The sequence below is a fragment of the Gambusia affinis genome, linkage group LG10, assembly GCF_019740435.1.
Source record: "Gambusia affinis linkage group LG10, SWU_Gaff_1.0, whole genome shotgun sequence".
In the NCBI taxonomy this organism is placed as follows: Eukaryota; Metazoa; Chordata; class Actinopteri; order Cyprinodontiformes; family Poeciliidae; genus Gambusia; species Gambusia affinis.
In genome coordinates this window covers 20,483,011-20,501,462 of record NC_057877.1, presented here as the reverse complement: position 1 = coordinate 20,501,462, position 18,452 = coordinate 20,483,011, and the positions used below count along the sequence as shown (strand labels likewise).

General features: G+C 37.2%; 2 protein-coding genes across 3 annotated transcripts in view; one reads left to right on the top strand and one right to left on the bottom strand.

Moving 5' to 3' along the window:
- LOC122838008 (solute carrier family 22 member 23) overlaps positions 1-16,735 on the bottom strand; it is a 46,967-nt gene extending 30,232 nt beyond the window's left edge. Inside the window, exon 1 of the mRNA XM_044128271.1 lies at positions 16,644-16,735. The gene's annotated coding sequence lies outside the window, so the exon portion shown is untranslated. The remainder of the gene's footprint in view (positions 1-16,643) is intronic.
- The window catches only part of LOC122838007 (epiplakin-like), a 32,179-nt gene continuing 16,039 nt past the window's right edge, over positions 2,313-18,452 (top strand). The window contains exons 1-23 of one of the 2 annotated variants that reach the window (XM_044128267.1): positions 2,313-2,648; positions 5,180-5,267; positions 5,661-5,776; positions 5,864-6,014; positions 7,607-7,732; positions 8,013-8,072; positions 8,179-8,346; positions 8,623-8,727; positions 8,864-8,959; positions 9,470-9,595; positions 9,770-9,922; positions 10,125-10,279; positions 10,385-10,511; positions 10,993-11,179; positions 11,347-11,987; positions 12,101-12,279; positions 13,641-13,779; positions 14,590-14,783; positions 14,900-15,062; positions 15,183-15,266; positions 15,339-15,446; positions 15,523-15,621; positions 15,732-16,229. In XM_044128267.1, coding sequence (XP_043984202.1) covers positions 2,410-2,648; positions 5,180-5,267; positions 5,661-5,776; positions 5,864-6,014; positions 7,607-7,732; positions 8,013-8,072; positions 8,179-8,346; positions 8,623-8,727; positions 8,864-8,959; positions 9,470-9,595; positions 9,770-9,922; positions 10,125-10,279; positions 10,385-10,511; positions 10,993-11,179; positions 11,347-11,987; positions 12,101-12,279; positions 13,641-13,779; positions 14,590-14,783; positions 14,900-15,062; positions 15,183-15,266; positions 15,339-15,446; positions 15,523-15,621; positions 15,732-16,229 — 4,002 coding nt within the window. In that variant the 5' untranslated portion in view covers positions 2,313-2,409. Of the gene's footprint in view, positions 2,649-5,179; positions 5,268-5,660; positions 5,777-5,863; positions 6,015-7,606; positions 7,733-8,012; positions 8,073-8,178; positions 8,347-8,622; positions 8,728-8,863; positions 8,960-9,469; positions 9,596-9,769; positions 9,923-10,124; positions 10,280-10,384; positions 10,512-10,992; positions 11,180-11,346; positions 11,988-12,100; positions 12,280-13,640; positions 13,780-14,589; positions 14,784-14,899; positions 15,063-15,182; positions 15,267-15,338; positions 15,447-15,522; positions 15,622-15,731; positions 17,559-18,452 lie in introns of both variants that reach the window. The other variant, XM_044128266.1, reaches the window with a different exon arrangement.

The window sequence follows — 18,452 nt, the reverse complement described above, 5'->3', positions numbered from 1 at the left end:
TAACCTCCTGTAATTTGTTGAACTTTGTGTTTTTATTGTGTGTTAAAGTTTCTTACATTTAAAGTTGTGTTTTTTAGTTTCTAATTCTTTTCATTTCTAGTTTCCTGTCTCATTCTGGTCATTCTGACTCTTTTTGTTCTGTGATCCATGGAGTTGAATGAGTGTGTGAACTCCTTTAACACAATAAAGGACTCTGGTGTTAAACCTGAGTAATGTTTCAGCAATGTCCTTCCCAGAAAGTCTCTATTATGTTGGTGCATTTCAGCCTTTGTAGGAGGCTCGGACCACCTGCAGGCATACAATGACTCTACTGTACACCCAATAATGAAGTTAGCCAAAAAAAAAAAGGAAGACACTTTGTCTTTTTCTGAAACTCTTTAAAAGGTTCGCCCGATGAAAGAGAGTTTGTTCATAGCCAAAACAAGTCCAGTTCAGAGGAGCATGGAAGGAAAACAGCAGCCTAGGTCCGTCCACAAGAGAAAGAGATAGTTCTCTGAGGTCAAACCACATGATTTAGAGTATTTTGGCAAACGAAAACAGAGCTGTCATTTGTAATTGGCTGTCAAACTTGTTTTTCTGTGAGTTCCTCCTACTGGCTGCAGGCGTTAGTGAGTACATTTATCACACATCCTTTCAGCAGTTTGCCTTGAAGCTCTGCAAGCATTTCTGCAGTTAATCAGAGCAATTCTGTTTCAGATTACAACGAGAGTCCAGAATTTTAGAAGCTTGCACAAACAGGCGCTTGCCTGTTGTAGTGCAGCAAGAATTTACAGTTTGGATCAAATTGTGATATATTGCCATCTAATTAACCTTTTTGTTTCAAGGGCTATACATTTTTCAAGATTTATATCTTTAGATAGACTGATAACTAAGTGCACAGTCCTTAAGAGCCACAAGAGGAAGACAAGCAGCGTATTTGAAAACAAATATAACATCTTTACTCAAATTTCCAAAAGGTTTGAAAAAAAAAAATGTTTTGCCGTTGTCCTACCCTGAACTCTCAGAGGCCCTGGAGTTGTTTGTTTTGAGTGTTGTCATTTAAACTGGAATCTCACACCTCCTGTTCCTGCAGAAATATTGCTGCTCTGCACACAAAGTTAATAAAACTAATGGTTCTCTGGAAAACCCATTGACTTATTAAGTTTCAGTTGCTCAGCAGTGACAGCATGTTTAATTAGAACATTCATGCATATTTGTTCATCTGAGGAGAGAAAACTGAATTTCCGAAGACATACTAACAGACTGTAAATGGTTTAAAAGCCTTAAGATATCACTGCAATAAGAAAATTTACATCTTTATGTCTTTTTAGATGTTGTGATTTAAAATCTATTACAGATAAAGCTAGGAGAAATCTGAACTGTAGACTTTAACTGGAGACCACAGAGAGCTTGGCTGAAATTTTCTGCAGCAAAACAACTTTCATTTTTTCCCTAGAAATCTAAGTGGACTGTACTGATGTCTGCACATCTGCATAAATGTTGATGCTCCAAAAAACAAACAAACAAACAATAAAAACAAGCTACTGCACACTCTCTTTGCAAAGCCTGTAGCTTTTTTCATTCTCAATAAAAACAAGCTACTGCACACTCTCTTTGCAAAGCCTGTAGCTTTTTTCATTCTCTTCCACTCAGACTGATGTCTATCTGACACTTCGTTAATAGCAAAAAGGTTTTTGTAAACAGATTTTGTTAGGACTCCAATAATAATTTATCAGAAATATATGACTATCCAATCCTCTAAGGTGAAAGCAAACCTACATTTTAATGGTCTGTGGAGAAAAATCCATCTGAGTGAAGTATAATGAGTTCCATCAGTTTGCATTGTTAGTCTTTTAAAATATAAAATTACCTATCAGGTAAAAAACAAACTACAGTTTTTCCACGTAGTTTGTTATAGTTTATACCTTACTCTGTGAGTATAAGCTGGCAATCCTGCAAATAAAGAAAGAAAAATGATGAATAAACAAGGCACCTTAAGTTTGTAAAGGTTTCTGTAAGTTAAAAAAATAATAATAACTTCTTTAACTACGTTTGGAAAACAAGTCTTTGCTGATAAAACATTTCTCCAAAACGCCTGATTTGCCATTTAGCGGTTAAAATCCATTTTCCTAAACTTCTAAACTTAAAATATTACATATTCTGAGTCAAAGTGGTCCTCATAAAACTAGGAACACGACAAAACACACACATTTTCTGCCTTCAGCTCAGTTTTGAAGGGCGTGGCATCGGGGACATGAAAACCTTTGAGGACATTGGAGACACAGAGGTGTGGTCCTCCACCCCCTAAAACGCACCTCCGCAGCGCGCCGCTCGCAGTGTGCAGCAGAGGGACCGGAGGAGGTCAGGCGGAGAAGGCACGGCTCTGCTGTGCGTTGTGTCCGGCTCCCTGGCTGCCGTTTCCAGATCACAATGAGTTTTTACGGGTCAAACCAGGCGCTCAACTCGGGCCGGAGGGCCAACTCGAGGAGCAACCTCGCTGGCGGGATGACCTACCATTACGCGCGGAGCGATGTGGCGCACGGAGGCGGTAATGGAGTCGAGCCCATGGTGGAAGGATTTAATAGATCGGCGACGTTTTCGAGGGCGACGATGAAGGGTAGCAGGATGATGAGCAACACCATGGGGAGCGCCACGATGGGCGGAATGAGGTGCCAACATTTATTTATTTTTTTTTTCCTGGTTGCCCCTGTTGCGCACTTAACTTCTCTCATTACTCAGTAGGAAAAGGTAGTAGGCATTAAATATTAAAGGTCTTATTGTCTACCCGCTGCAAACTCTGGACCGAAGAAAACTAAAAATGTGTAATAATTACTGACAAATCTGAATTTAAAAGATTTTATAATTCAGTGTCAATTTATTTGATCCTAATGTGAGCAATTCTTATACTGGTTCTCTAAGAGTACATGACCAAGTACTTTAAATGTGAGCAAAACGTAACAAAACGTTCTCATAATTATTTAATTTTATATCTGTAATTACTCCCCCACCCTGATAATGAAACAAACCTACTGCCATAAATACTTCATCCCTCTCAAATGTGATCTACTGTCACTTCTATGTTTGCTTCTTTGCACAACAACTCCATTTTGCCTCCTGGGATTCTTGATTTATGGTCTGCACTGAACTTTTGAGCTCACTCAGTTGCAGCAGCTTCAACATTCTTCATTGCAGACATGTTGAGTTTCAGTCTCCAAAAACCCTCACAGAGTAAATCTGCCACTGCTCTGCTTTACAAAAAGACTGGTTGTGACTTTTATTGGAAGAGAGCGTTATATAAGAAATGAATGCCTGTTGTTGAAGTTTTTTGCTGTTGCAAATTTCAAACTAGCTAATAAATAAACAGCATTTCACTGTATTACGTATAGGAGATATAAATATGCAAATTTTCTTTGCATATAAAATTATGAATGCAGGCAGCTGATGTGACAGCAGACTATGTAATAAACAGTGTATCTGTAGATTAAGTCATGTGCTTATGGGACCATCTTCATAAGATTTATTCTTGGAAATGTTTTATATATTTGAAAATGTATTTACTTTTAATAACTTTTCTATCAATTTTTACTGACATCCAACAATTGTTTGGATACAGCCATAAAAAAGAGCCTGGAGATTTTTAGAGTTCAAAAGATGTTTGTGTAAAACTTAAAAAAAAAAGAAACTTAGTTGCTATGATGTCATGTTGGTTCAAACCATTATCTGTCCCGAATGGTTTGCATGAAATATGCAAATGCAATTATTAATGTTCGTGACCTGAATGTGCTGGTTGATCTTTAGTCTTATGATGGTTGAAGTTTTATTTTATATCAATATGGTGAAAAAGTGGGCTTGATCTGTAGCTCTTCTGGTTGTTTGGAGACATTTAATTCAACCTGTTATTCACCTGATACTGCTCCTTAAAAATAATAAAACAGGCCGCTAATTTGACAGATAAACATTTGTTATTACTAGATCGTTCTGATCTTGACCCAGATCTTTGTTGATTTTTATTTTCAAAATGTCTCTGCTGTTGTAACTATTTGGTTTAAAAGCACTTAGAGGAAAGTTCATGTGACTCCAATTAATCATATCTACCAGCAAGATGTTCCTTAGACTAACAGGTTTAAATAGGACTTATGTAAAAGCTGTATAATATTTAGATTAAACTATATTTGCAATTACAATGTTCAAAATACTCACATATCAAAAGAAATATACTGACGTAAAATGGTGAAGTACAAATGCATGAAAAAATGGGGTTACAGACTGAAGAAGAATTGACCCAAAACTGCCTTAAAAGATATCGCTTAAAATTAAGTACATTAACAAACAGATAAAATTTATCTGAAAATTGTCAGGATCTGAAAACAAAAAGCTTCCATGATTTAAAGAAAACCTGGAGAAATATCGATCAAAACTACTTCAAAATGTTACAAGAAAGCGTGGCTGTTCTTAGAAGCAACTTGTGACCAAATGATAAATAAATCATACATACAAGCCATACTGCCGTAGGTAAAATAATTGATGACCCTGGAAAATTTACATTTAAAAATACTGTCATTCAAACTGAATTAATATTGTAAAAACAAGAAAAGAAAGAAAAAATAAAGCATAAAATTGAGAAAAATGCTTACATTAATGTTTTATTTAAAAGGAGCACATTAAACAGTAATTATTCCCACCTCAATAACCAATAAAGAAAGTGCAGCAGTTTTGCACCTTTTACAAATGTCTACCAGTTTCTTGCATGTTTTCACTAGTATTTTAATGATCTATTCTTGGTGATGAGCTCCTTGTCTTTGATGTTGGAAGGTCTCCTTGTCATCTAAAGGGTGGGTTTTATGTGTGGGCTAGCCCATAATTAACCCACACTATTTTATTTTTCTTGAGCTGTAAACTATTAGAAATGTCTAACACTTAAAATAGTAAAGAGTGTCAAAATGCAGTTTAAGGTGGCTATTATCAGCTTCTAATTGATCAATAACAGAAAACAAATTGAGATTATATAGATGCAAATGATAAAATAAAACTTAAAACTGAACAGTTTACGTATTTCATGCTAATAAAAGTTTCTTAAACGTGTCAGGGGATTATAAGATGACCAGTTCTATCGGAGGATGTTTAAGTCACGTTGCCTGAATCTGCTTATAATGCATCTGAAGCTGGTTTCATAGATGATGTTTATGAATTTCCTCTGCAGTGGCTCCATGCCCAACCCCCCGAGAACCGCACAGATGGAGGCTCTCTGCAAGGAGTACCTGCAGAAGGCCGAATACGCCATTCAGACCGTGAGTGGTAATTTTTCTGCTCTTTACTTGTTCTTTTCTTGCTTTGAGACTTAGTTTATGAAAGAAGAGAGTGCATTGTTGCAGTATGTTTTCTGTTGGCTTTAAAAAATGACAGAAATGTTTTGTGGTTTAAAGTGGAGTCGATGGATGCTCCAACAGAAACTACTCAGGGAATGAAAGCGCTTTTTTTGCTCTCAGCTGGATCTGCCTGTCTGATAAGAGTTATGGGGATAAACAATTTTTTGTCTAAATTCTTAAATTGGTTGTTTACTAAAGCTTGACTCCATTAAATATTTTTGGTTTTGTTTTAGTAAAAGGAAATAGTTTTTTCATGTTAATATCAGCTTTGTGAACTGTGACGTAAAGCATATATATTTTTTACCTTTCATACAGGGCTCTCCTGATGCAGCGGAATACATGAGGATGGCAAAAGATGCTATTGAGAGGTTAAAAGCCTTTGCAATGGAGATGAATCAAATGGGACAACCCACTGACAATGTAGTCAGGAGGTAAAACTATTTCACCTTTAGTCACGTCTGGAATGTTCTGTCCAAAGCTCAGTTAAAATGCATCGCTGCTTTCTTCTCATTGTGCAGCGTGGAGCACTACCAAGACCAGCTGAGAGGGGTCCACATGGGCATATCTGGCACCTCGCTGAGGAGGAGGAGCACCAGAAAGAGCTCTGGAGGCTGGGAAGAGCCTGGAGTGAGCTTCTATGATGCTATTGCTTGGATCCATCAGCAAAAGGCAGGAACAAACTCAGACACACATAAAGCTTTACAACTGAGCCAAAACCAGAAACCTCAAACAAAACCAAAGTCTCCAGCGCCTGAGAAGGATTAATTCGTGTACAGAACGCTTTAATTTTATTTCTCTTTCAGGACTACGTACAACTATTCAAATAAATGAACTATTAAATTCTTATAGATGCTATAGTTTGCAGTATTGGTGCTAAAGCAATACTGCAATGCTTCCACTGAGAAAAAAAGGGTTTTCACACAGAAAGAAAAATAGGTAAAAGGCAAAAATACAACCTTCACCTTGCTTACAAATGTCTTTGTGAGCAGGATTGGTTAAAGCTAAAGTTTAAAGAGACTTATCCAAAAAATCCTGTCTGCAACTCATATATTCAGATGTACCTAACTGTACTTAAAACAAACTTGTTTACTAAAGTATGTGCTTTTGAAGCTGGGTTGTAAGCATTTAGAAAATTGGTTATTAAAGATTCAGAGACAGAGAGAGACAGAAGTTTGGGAGTACTACAATTTTGGTGATGGTAAGGGGTTTTTTGGTGTTTGCATTCTGGTGATATGAAGGGTATGCATGAGCATCAAACATACTGATGGCAAAAAAAAAAAAAAAGAAAAAAGCAAGGTGGGATTTTTTAAAGCAACTAAAACCGCTTTGTGTAGTTAGGCATAGTTCAGGCAGATCATAATTATTCAATAAACCTAAAATCACAGCCTCCTGATACAGAGTTAGGGGCCTGTGAGCCTACACAGCATGTAGCATGGAACCAGAGGGGTGTGGCTTGCAACTTGCAGCATTCATCTGAGCAACGTCTGGGACAAGTCCAAAGGGTTGAGTTGATATTGACGCCTTGCTAAGTCCATTCAATGCTGTAAATGCAAAGTTTTCTTTTGCACTGTTCTTACATTATATATATAGAATTCTTCTGAGCAACACATTTCTCCGATTAGATGGACTCCTGCCAGACTCGGCTGCTTCTGAACCTCTTTCCTTTGGAGTGTCAATGTGTCACATTCAGTCAACAATCCCTTATTACCCTCACACTGCATACATGTTTATTATTTTAACAAAATAAGGTAAAAGAAAAATGTCATTCAGCTTAATCCATGAATAAAGATTGGATTTTTTGTAATATAATTTTTCAAAAATAATTTATTTAGTTGACTGAAAATCTAGTTGTTTAGATTAAACTATTAATCAAATAAATTAACCAAAACTTTAATTTAATAACAGATTAATGGATACACGTACATTTAATTACCCTATTAATCAAATTTGTTTAATTTAGTCAATTGATGAAACAACCTTTTGATAGTTTAAGTAACATTTAAAAGAGTTTCTTTATATGATAGCTTTTTATTCTCTGGAAATGATATGTTCAAAATTAGATGATAATTTCTCTAATAGATTACTGATTTAACATCGTTTCTCTCCCCATCACATACTTGGAAACATTCAGATAAATAAGTGTAGGTTCAGATATTCAAACAACTTTATTCAAAACCTGTTATTAATGATTTTTTGAGACTCATGAGTATGTTTGATTTTCACTCTAAAGTCACAATAAAATATTTTATTTTATGTTTCAGCGTTTGATTGAAACAACTGCTTTGGCTGACGACCCTCCATCCATTGAACAGCAGCTCATTAACCACCAGAGGTTTCACAAGTCCCTGCAGGGGTCGGCTGAGATGATCAGAGCCCGCGATGACCTGGTGAGTTCTGTTCTCTTATTCAATCACTTAGATGGGGCTCAAATAAAAAGGGATTTTATTATTATTATTATTATTATTATTATTATTATTATTATTATTATTATTGATGTTGTTGTAATGACCTGTATAGTTACTATACAATTCTATGCACACATTCACAGAATATTGTACGCTTGTATACTTTTCAATTTCCAATTGTTTGAAAAAGTTTTTGTGAGGGGAGGATTTTATGTTTTGAGAGGTGCTACGTTAATGAAGCTGACTTATTGTCATCTCTTAGTCAAAAAGTCGAGACAAAGCCAACCAGTATGCCCTTGAGCAGGAGTGGGAAAATTTACAGGTGAAAGAATTTAAAAACTTGTTATTAGCTATTATGCATGATTTTTATTTTTTTGGGGAAAATGATGTTGTGTTTTTTATATATTTACTCTCTTCTTCTGTCTTAGAAAATGTCAAATTTGTGGGCTGAGCAGCTGCAAGAGCTGATCCAAATACTTCACCAGATAACCAATGAGATCATATGGGTGAACAGTAAAGAGGAAGAGGAGCTGATGTTTGATTGGGGGGACAAAAATGTGGAACAGTACATCCCCAAGAAGCAGGAGAGCTACTCGGTTAGTGAAACCATCAACAGCTAAATTTTTGTTTCTATGCTACAGAAACTCAAATTATGAGATTAACATTCTTGGCAAATTCTATGAGCCTAAACAGCTCCTGATGTCTTTTATGAGTTTAATTTGCTCTTCATAAGGAAGCAATCATCTCCAGCAGATTAGATTTTGCCACCACTCATTCTTCACTTGAGCAACAACCACAGAGCTTTTCCCTTAACTGCATCTTGGTGTTTTTCAGTGTACTTTATGGTGTTAAAACTTCTCCTTATGTAACAGAAACTGATGAGTGCCTTGGAGGTGAAAGAAAAGGAGCTGCATAAACTTAAGGCTAAAGTGAAAACGCTTCTGAACAACAACCACCCAGGATCTGACAAGATTGAGGTCTGGAAACAGTGACCCTCATATAGAAATCACCAAATGCCTTTTTTTTCTCATCAGTTAGTTTTTTTTTTTTGTTTTTGTTTTTTTTAAATTGATACAATTTTTAATATGTTGTTTGTATGTTTGTTTTTTTTAGGCTTACATGGACACTTTGCAAACTCAGTGGAGCTGGCTTCTTCAAATAACAAAATGCATTGATACCCATCTGAAAGAGAATGCGGCGTATAGCCAGGTGACTCAGACATGGCCTGACTAACAATTAACTGCATCTTTGCAAAATCAGGTCTTCACAGTCTAAAACTTAACAGTTTTGGTCAATACTTTCATCTATAATCAGTGTTCATTAAACAGCATGGATACTGAAATACAAAATCTTGTGAACAAGTTCAACTACTGCAATTAAACTTTCAGTTTCTAAAGGCTAGAAGATGCAAATGCTTATGAACAAAGTTGTTTTTTTTAAGAATTTTAAAGTCAATAGGACTCCAAATACCTTGAAAATGCCTTAACTTCCACCTATTTAATTGTGGCATGTGATAACTAAAGCTTAGAAAAGTGAAGTCATTTTAAAATTGGTGACAGTAGCTACCTTGGTTATTATGAAATGCTGGCCTCAACATCATCGACTTCACACTTGGCTCCTTGATGACAAGGCTCCGGGTGACAATGGCATACTCCACTATTTTGTTTTATCATATACTGTGCTTTCCTGACACTTATCCAGTATCATGTTTTTTAAAAGTTCTTCAGAGAGGCTAGTGACACATACAAGAATTTGCAAAAGGAACATGAGACAATCCGAAAGAAGTTCACTTGTGACAAGAACACCCCACTGGAAGACCTTCAGGAGCTCCTTAAAGGCCTGGAGGTACATTTATTTTCTATTGTGTATGAAGCTATATTTAAAGTTGCATAGTTGTGCAATTCAATTTAGAGGATTTGTAGTCTTCACGAAGGAGATCAGAAAAATCACATGATTGTAAAAGGGAAATGCAACTGTTTTTCATTCTATTATTGATTTATAATTACTTATTTATTACAGATGGAGAGGGAACATATCATGGACAACAAGCGGCAGGTGAAACACTTGACTGCCATGTCAAAAGGTATTGTGAGGTTGAAACCCCGAAACCCAGAGGAGAAGAACAGCAGTGGCATCATCGTTAAGGCTCTGACTGACTTCAGAGAAGACCAGGTCACTTTTTACAATGCTTGATGTGATAGTATACAAGTGTAACATATAAAAACCAGGGAGTTTTATGTCAGGACTTTACAAAAAGAAGTGATACTTGTATCTTAGATATTTATTTTGCATAAAAAAAGAAAGAAGTTTTTTGGTGAAATAAGAAACATATTTCTTATTTCACCATAAGACATATTTTTGTTCATTCCTATAGAAAGCTATCCTTAAAGACAACGAGGCCATCCTGAAAGACAACAGTCAGCGCAGTAAATGGCTGGTAACCGGTCCAGGAGGGATCGACATGTTGGTACCGTCTGTGTGCCTGATTGTACCACCTCCTAATCCACTGAGCATCAGCCTCGCCAACAAGTAAGAAACATAAATGGTGTGGTCTTTTACAACATTTCTAGACTTTTAAAGAAATGTTCAACATGTTTGCTTTAATTTCTATGTTCTATGCTCGTTCTCGTAAAGGAACGAGCAGTATTTCGATTCCATCATGTCCATCTGGAATCAGCTGTACATAAACGTTAAGAGTCTCATCTCCTGGCATTACTGTCTCAGAGAAATCAATTATGTCAACTCCCTCACCATCTCTATGGTAAGAAATATAAGAATATTAAACAATAAAATATGAAGACATTTTCATTCTCTGATATGACATAACTTGAGGTATTAAACTAAATGTAAACAAATACATTAAAGAGAACTTATATTTATTAGATTTATGTGCTGATATAACCATGGGTTTTTAATGTTAAATGAACATCTCAACAAATTTGTGCTTAAAGTTTCAGATTTGTGTTATTCATGTCATTCCAAATACAAGTTGTTGCAAACAACAGAGTAGAAAGCTTGTGGGGTCCAAATGACTTTGTCTTGTAAAACAGTGGGAGGGTTAAGAAACTGGACAATTTTTGTCCTTACTTCATTTGGATCTAATTAAAGTTTGCACACCATGGTGTTTTATAAGTGGGAAGTTAGTATGATTTTGGAGGCTATAAAATATTAAACTTTTAGAATTAAATTTAATTCACACCATATGTCTAAGTTATCCATCATCCCTGGTGTTTGTTGTTTAGTTGTCTGAGATGCATCCTGAGGAGTACCGTCAAATCATGAAGAAGTTGGAGAGTTTCTATGAGGAGTTCAAAATTAACAGCCATGACTCAGAGATGTTTGTTGATGAAGACAAGAAGAGCATGGAGAACCAGGTTACTGTGGCCCAAGCCCACTATGACAAGCTAGTGGTAGAGCTGCCCACATACAGTGAGTATCTTAAATTTGTGTTGTGAAGTCTATTCAATATTGCATTTCTAATGGCAAGAAGACTAAATGACTTTAACTTTGACCAGGTATAATATCTTAAAATGTTCAGATCAATTTTTCTTTTTATTCCCAAAGCCAAAACAAATAAATGTTATATTTCCCCACAGCTGGACATCAGGAACAGATAGAAGTACAGCAAATACCTGAGCAACAAGTTCAGCCACAGCTGATCATAATACAACAACAACCCCAACAACATCAACTATTACTACTTCAACAACAGGAACAGCAGCGACAGCAGCAAGTCCTTCTGCTACAACAGCAGCAAGAAAAACAACAGCAACTACTTCTACTACAACAGCAGCAGCAAGAAAAACAGCAACAACTACTACTGCAACAGCAGCAGCAAGAAAAACAACAGCAACTGCTTCTACTACAACAGCAGCAGCAAGAAAAACAGAAACAACTACTACTGCAACAACAGCAACAAGCTGCAGCAGAGGAGGAGGCCAGAAGGCTGGAGGAAGAAAGACGTCAAGCAGAGCTTAAAAGGCAGGCAAAGAAAGAAGTGGCAGAGAAGGAGCAGGTGATCAAGAAGGATGTGGTGAAAGTAGCAAAAATGGAACAAAGGAGAAAAGTTTCCTCCTCCTCTTCTTCTGCGTTCTCCTCAGCACCTCGTCTTTTATCTGAGCTGCATGGCCTCAGACTGAGGATGGACACTGCTGAGGGATCACTCAGTCAGTATGTTCATATTTGCTTTGGAGATGACGGCGCTAAAGACTGTGGTCTGAAGATCACTCAGCTAGAGGTAAAGACAAATATACAGCTATAGGAATGTGGAAGCAGAAAAAAACCCTATATATATATAAATAAAAATTCTTTGAGTTTCCTCATATGTCAAAATTTTTGATTTTGTTTTAGTCAATACAGGACGATGTTTCCTCAATGCGTGGAGAGTATACACATTTAAGAGAGCGTATCCTGAAGGAGATGGAAACCACTAACGATTTAGATAAAGCACAGTTCCTCCGCAATGAGATCGCAGTGATGAGCCAGAAACTGGGCAATCTGGAGAGCAGCTCATCTGCTTATGTACTAAGGTACCTAACACAAATGCACCCCAAACATCTTAGCAAAGCTTATTAGGTGAGACAGGAGCCCTTAAGATTCTTATAACAATGCTTATAAATGAAATATTTATGTGTTAGACAACCACATCTGCTTCTTTTTCATGCAGAATTCATGATATTAAGGGGACAATAACTGACTTGAGTGCAACATCTTAGAAAAGTAATGAAAAAAAAAAATCAGGGCTCCAGGTACTTGTACAATATTTTGACTTATAAATAGTTTGAAACTTATATTTAGATATTCATACATTGATTTATTGGAAATCTTCTAAAGTAGTACTTTTCTAAGTGAATTGATAGCAGGGAGAATATTATACATAGGGTTCTGGTTAAAACTGCACATTTACATTTTAAAAAGGACTTCAATTTTTCACTTCTGTCTCAGAGACATCCAGTTTGTCGTGAATGACAACACAAAATACTCACTGGCTTGAACACACAATTGCGGTTCAAATGGGGAGAAAATTATTTATATCCAGAACTCCAAAGTGATTTCAGTGGGACACCTTAAACATTATTTGGATTTATTAGGTGTATGCTCAACAAATGTTTAAAGCAATTACATTTCATGAGAATATCCACCATTTTATATTAATATTTAATAAACTTAGTCAAAACTTAACAGAGTTAGATCATGAAAATATTTCTAATAAGTATTTATGACATTTTCAAGTTATTCAAGATCAGGTATGTACTGCATCCATGTTTTCTGTTTAGCAGAAGACGAAGATTGCGATTAAATAAACATTTCTGGTTTAATTGTCCATATATTTCCTGAATTTAATCAAGCAGTTATTTAGGGTCTGCTTTAAATCTGAAACACTCAGTTGGAATTCAAACTAAGTACATATAAGATGTTGCCATTGCATTAATTATTTTTATTTTGAAGAAAACTATTTTTGCTGCATATCCAAATAAAATATCAAGGGACCAAATATGGATTATTGAGGGACACCTACCACCACAATAAGATAAAGCAAACTCATAAAAGTCATTTAGTTAGATGGATTAATTTTTATCATTCAACTGTAAGACGTAAAGCCCAACTGTTGTAGCTATGCGATATTATTTACATTAATACTATAACTAAAGGTGATTTAGTTGTGACATTAAATCATACTTTAATATAAATATTTTATTGAAATTATAATAACTTACATAAATTTAAAGATATATATATAAACAAATATAAATATATGAAAATAAATTAAAAGCAATAGAAATATTGCTTTATATTAGATACAGGCTACCTCCCATATAGATAACTTTTAAACAGGATTTCAAATTTATAGTATCTCATTCTTATTATATGGCTGTCTACCACTTTTTAGGTTGCGGGCTCTAAGGGACATGCTGGAGAGCGTAGCACGAGCTGAAGACATTGTCAAAGTTCATGAAGCAAGACTGACAGAAAAAGAGACCACTTCTCTATCTCCAGCTGAAGTCGGTGAATACATGGAGGCCCTGAAGGTATTCTTGGCAATGCTATATATCCATAGACTTAGAGTAATACACTTTTTTTGTGCAGTACAGTTTGTACTGTTTGGGGCAATGTTGGTGATGGTGGTAGGAGTTCATCCTGTAATCTTGGGCAAGACACATCACACACATTGCCTGCTGGTTGTGGTCAGAGGACCTGGTGGCATAGCAGCAACTGTGGCTGTGTGGGTAGAGTAGTTGTCTTGCGATCGTTTGTAGTTTCGATTCCAGCTTCTTCCTGCCACAAGTCGATGTTCTGTTGATGTGCCTCTGGGCAAGAAACAACCCCAGATTACCTACTAATCTGCATATCAGTGTATAAACGTGTGCACACTTGTAAGTGTGAATGGGTGAATGTGACTCTAGTGTAAAGCGTTTTGAGTGGTCAAAATGACTGGAATGGCGCTACATAAGTTCAGTCCATTTACCATTTTTTACCAGCCTCGACTATCTGTCTTACAGAAAGTATTTCAGTAATATCACTGAGTATGCACCAGGGGAATTCATGAAAGTATTTGTTAAAATCAGGAAAGTCCTGAGAACACAAATGAGATGTCTCAGTCTACAGAGTCCAGCTCAGGAAGAGATGAGACCAGTGAGCCAGAAAGCAACACTTACCAGTAAACACGTTCCTTTACAGGGTATCTTGAAGTTCCCAGTAAAGTAATGCTGTAGCTGTGTTGTGTAATGCTACTTTGTTGTTTAATTCTTTGAAGTTAGTCATTAGAAATATTTCTTCAGCCAATACAGCCCAGCAAAAAGGCTGTAATTTTTGACTTGTCCTGTTATGTTGTCATGTAGAATATGAAAGCAGAGCTGATGCAGAAACAAGATGTTCTGACTTCTATGGAGTCAGAGCTGTCTAAGGCGAGCCACTGGAACAGTCAGATGGGCAGCTCCTTCCACAGGTGTGACCTGATGTTGTCAAAGTTCACAGAGCAGGTGGGCTTGCTCTCCGACCGCTGGAGACGAATCCAGAAACAGATTGACACCAGGTAGAGTTTGTTTCCTTCAGTTTGTACAAAGCATAAAAAATACATTTGACTTAAAAGGTCTGGCATCACATATATACATGTTAACAGTTAAGTTTTGTTTCATTCTCTTTACTCAGGCTGCAGGATTTGCAGCTGTATCTGCCTCAATTGCAGCAATACAAACAAGTCTACACTTCTTTCACTGAATGGATTGAGGCCACGCGTAGAAAACAAGATGCACTACAGGCAACCAAGATAGAGAATGTTCAAGCAGTAAAGGACCACATCACCAACCAAAAGGTCCACTATTCATGCCTTTACTGCTTTGAATGGACATGTTTTTTTGTTTTTTTTTTGCAAATAGGGCCCATTTTCATCTCATTTTCATCCGTGATATCTATATTTTGTTGGTTTTTCAAGGTCCTGAACACAGAAATTAAGGCAAAGCGTGAGACACTAGACAGTGTCCTGCAAAACATACACACATGTGTGAATACTATCAAGGTAAGCTAGGCGTGCCTGCATCCTATCATGAAAGATGTCTGCTTTCTGGTCTTATGTATGAGTTTCTTGCAGGACTATGAAACAGACCTCGCCTCTTACACCTCTGGGTTGGAAACATTGCTCAATGTCCCCATCAAGAGGACAATGCTTCAGTCACCATCAATGGATCTTAACAAAGAGGTGGTCATTTATTCTCATAAGGTTTCGCTCAATGGTGAATAGAGACATCACTTCTCATTTTTTTCTTTGATTCCAGGCAATACATCTTCAAACTCGTTATACAGAGCTGCTTATTCTGTCTGGTGACTACTACAAATTCCTGGGACAGTTGGAAAAAAACATGGAGGAGCTTAAGGTATTGTGGTCTTATTGTACTTGTTGCTATTGCACTGAAATTAGGAAAATATCAGCAAAAGTTCCCATTTAAATATTTAATGTGTAATTCTTGCTTTGTCATATTTCCAGATGCGAAACACCCAGATAAATATGCTTGGAGATCAACTTCACTCTCTGAGAGAAGAAATGGAAGCACGCAATGCCAAAAACAAATCACTGGAAGAGGCTGTTGCTCAATTCAAGCTGCAGCTGTCTCAATCGCAAGAGCGGTTGCTGTCAGCAGAAGAGATAAAGCAAAAAACTGTGATGCAGTGCAGTGCCACCAAGGACAGTTTAGATTCCACTCAGGGCGAGCTGGCTAACCTCAAAAGTGAGGTTCAACGCCTCGAGTACAAACTTGATGACGAGAGAAGGAAGGCAAAACTGGCTGAGGAAGGCTACAAGAGGCAAAAAAATGAGTGGGAGTCTGTACTGAACCAGAGGCAGAAAGAGCTGGACATGGTCTGCAGGTCCAAGAAGGATGTGGAAGACAGTTTAGCAAATAAGGAGCATGAGATTGAGCAGCTGCGCCAGAAGCTGGCTAATGAATCAACAAGGTTGATGGATCTTCAAAAAGAGATGTCAAAGGTAAGGAGCAATTTCAGTATGGAGATCAACAGCTTAAAGCTCAGCTATGAATCCCAGATCCAAATTAGTCGCACAGACATCCAGAGGCTTTCTGCCCAGAGGGATGAGAATACAGCTGAACTGCAGATGCAATATGAAAGAATGGAGACAGAGAGGAGAAATCTGGAAGATGAAGTCAGGAGGCTTAGAAATTTTATCAGTCAGACTGAAGAGCAGAAGAAGAAGGCTGAGGAGGAATGGTGTAATCAGCGTGCTATGCTGATAGAGGACGGGCACAAGAGGAGAGAGTTAGAAAGTCAAATGGAGTTGTTAATGAGGCAGAGAGATGAAGAAAGAAATCAACATAGAGATGAGTTGGCTGAAATCCTAAAGACCCTACAGGAGAAGAATGACCAACTGGTTTATGTTACTCACAGTTTAGAGGAGGAAACTCGTAGGAGGAAGACATCAGAGGAGGGACAGGTGGTTCTTGAGCAGTCTTTAGCTCAGCTACAAACGGAGTTGAACAGTTCTTCAGAGGCTGCAACACAACTGAGGGAGTACGAGGAGCAGCTTCTTCAGACAAGCTTCCAACTGGAAAGAGAGAAAAAGGAGAGATGTAGGATGGACCAAAATATGAGCAGGTTGCAGGGACGAATCAAAGAGCTGCAGGGTGTGAGAGATAGCCTTGAAAGTCAGGTGGAGAATCTGAGGAAAACACATCAAGAAGAGTTAGTCAAGAGAAGGCAGGTAGAAGCAGAATTAGAAAAGACCACTCGGACTATGACAGAGTACACAAACACCATCACTGTACTGCGCCAGAGCCAAGAACAGGCCAGCATATCTGAAACTAGAGGTGAAAAGGAGTGCATTCAGCTAAAAGAAAAGCTTGAGAAAACCTTGAGACTAAACCAGAGCTTCTTAGACCAAAATACTCAGCTATGTGCTGAGGTGAAAACCTTAAAGCAGCAACTTCTGGAGGAACAGTCCCGGGCAAAGGAGGCAAGCCTGGCAAACGAGAGTCTTTACAAAACTACTGAGGAGAAGAGTAAGGCTCTCAGTGAGAGCTCGGCTGAGCTAAAAAGACTTAAAGAGTTGATAGAAACACAGACCAAAGAAGAGCTGAGGATAAAAGAGGAGCTGAGGGCAGTACGACAGGATAAAGAAGAACTCTTGAAATCCAAAAAGGGAATTGACGATGAACTCTCTTCACAAATTACTGCCCTGGAACTACAGCTGCAAGCCTGTGAGTGCAGCAATGCCGAACACCGCAACCTGGTGTCACAGCTGTCCTCTGAATGTGAGAAACTGAAGCTGGAGGCTGAGAAAATTCAAAAGCAGGTCATGGAGGTACATGGAAGCGTGCGTCTTCATTGTGGATTAGTCTCATCTTTCCAAGATGAGAATAAGCAGATATTCCTTTGGAATTCCTTTGGAATATCTACTTAGCAAGCACTAAGTAGCCTTAGCCTTTGCTTGCATGCAAAATCCATTAGTTCCCGTCACATGCCAACTAATTTGAACACATACTTCATTGTGTGTTTAAATATCTTGCATGCAATTTATTTGCATGCAACAATCTCTGCTGATATCATCTGGTCACTCTCCATATTTTGCAAACATGCATGCTTGTGGTCTTCAATTCTGCTTTCTTAGAATGATCAATTATGTCACATTGCAATTCTATGCTTTGCTTCAGCTTTATTATTGTTGATCTTGTCATATGATCTGATCTGCCTAAAATCTTTCCAAACCTGCAAAACAGCAATGACGTGCATTTAAAATGTAAATGTTTAAACTATTTCAGACACATTGTCTTGAATGACACCAATCTACTACTGTAGTTTTTTGTGTCAATGCTGGTTTGCAATTTTATAGAGTAGTATTCAAATTTTCTATAGTTGAGCTTGATTCATGTTGCAGATTCAATATTGTTTCTTCCCGCATTCTCTTGAAAATAGTCAGTGTGGGACTATTTAGTGAGTGAGTGATTTAAATTTGGTTTCTTATTTTAGCAGAGTAATTTGTAGTATTGCTTTTTTTTATTTTGTCATCTTAGGAAGACAGCTAAAAATCGCATAGAACACATATATATTTGCTTTTTTATTTATTGCATCATTGTTGACTTTGAGCCGCAAAAAATTATTTACAGTGAAAGCAAAAATGTACAATGTGATGTAAAATTTGTTACATTTATTTAAGATACAACCAAAAGTTCAGAGCACAAAGTACTGTGCAATTTTA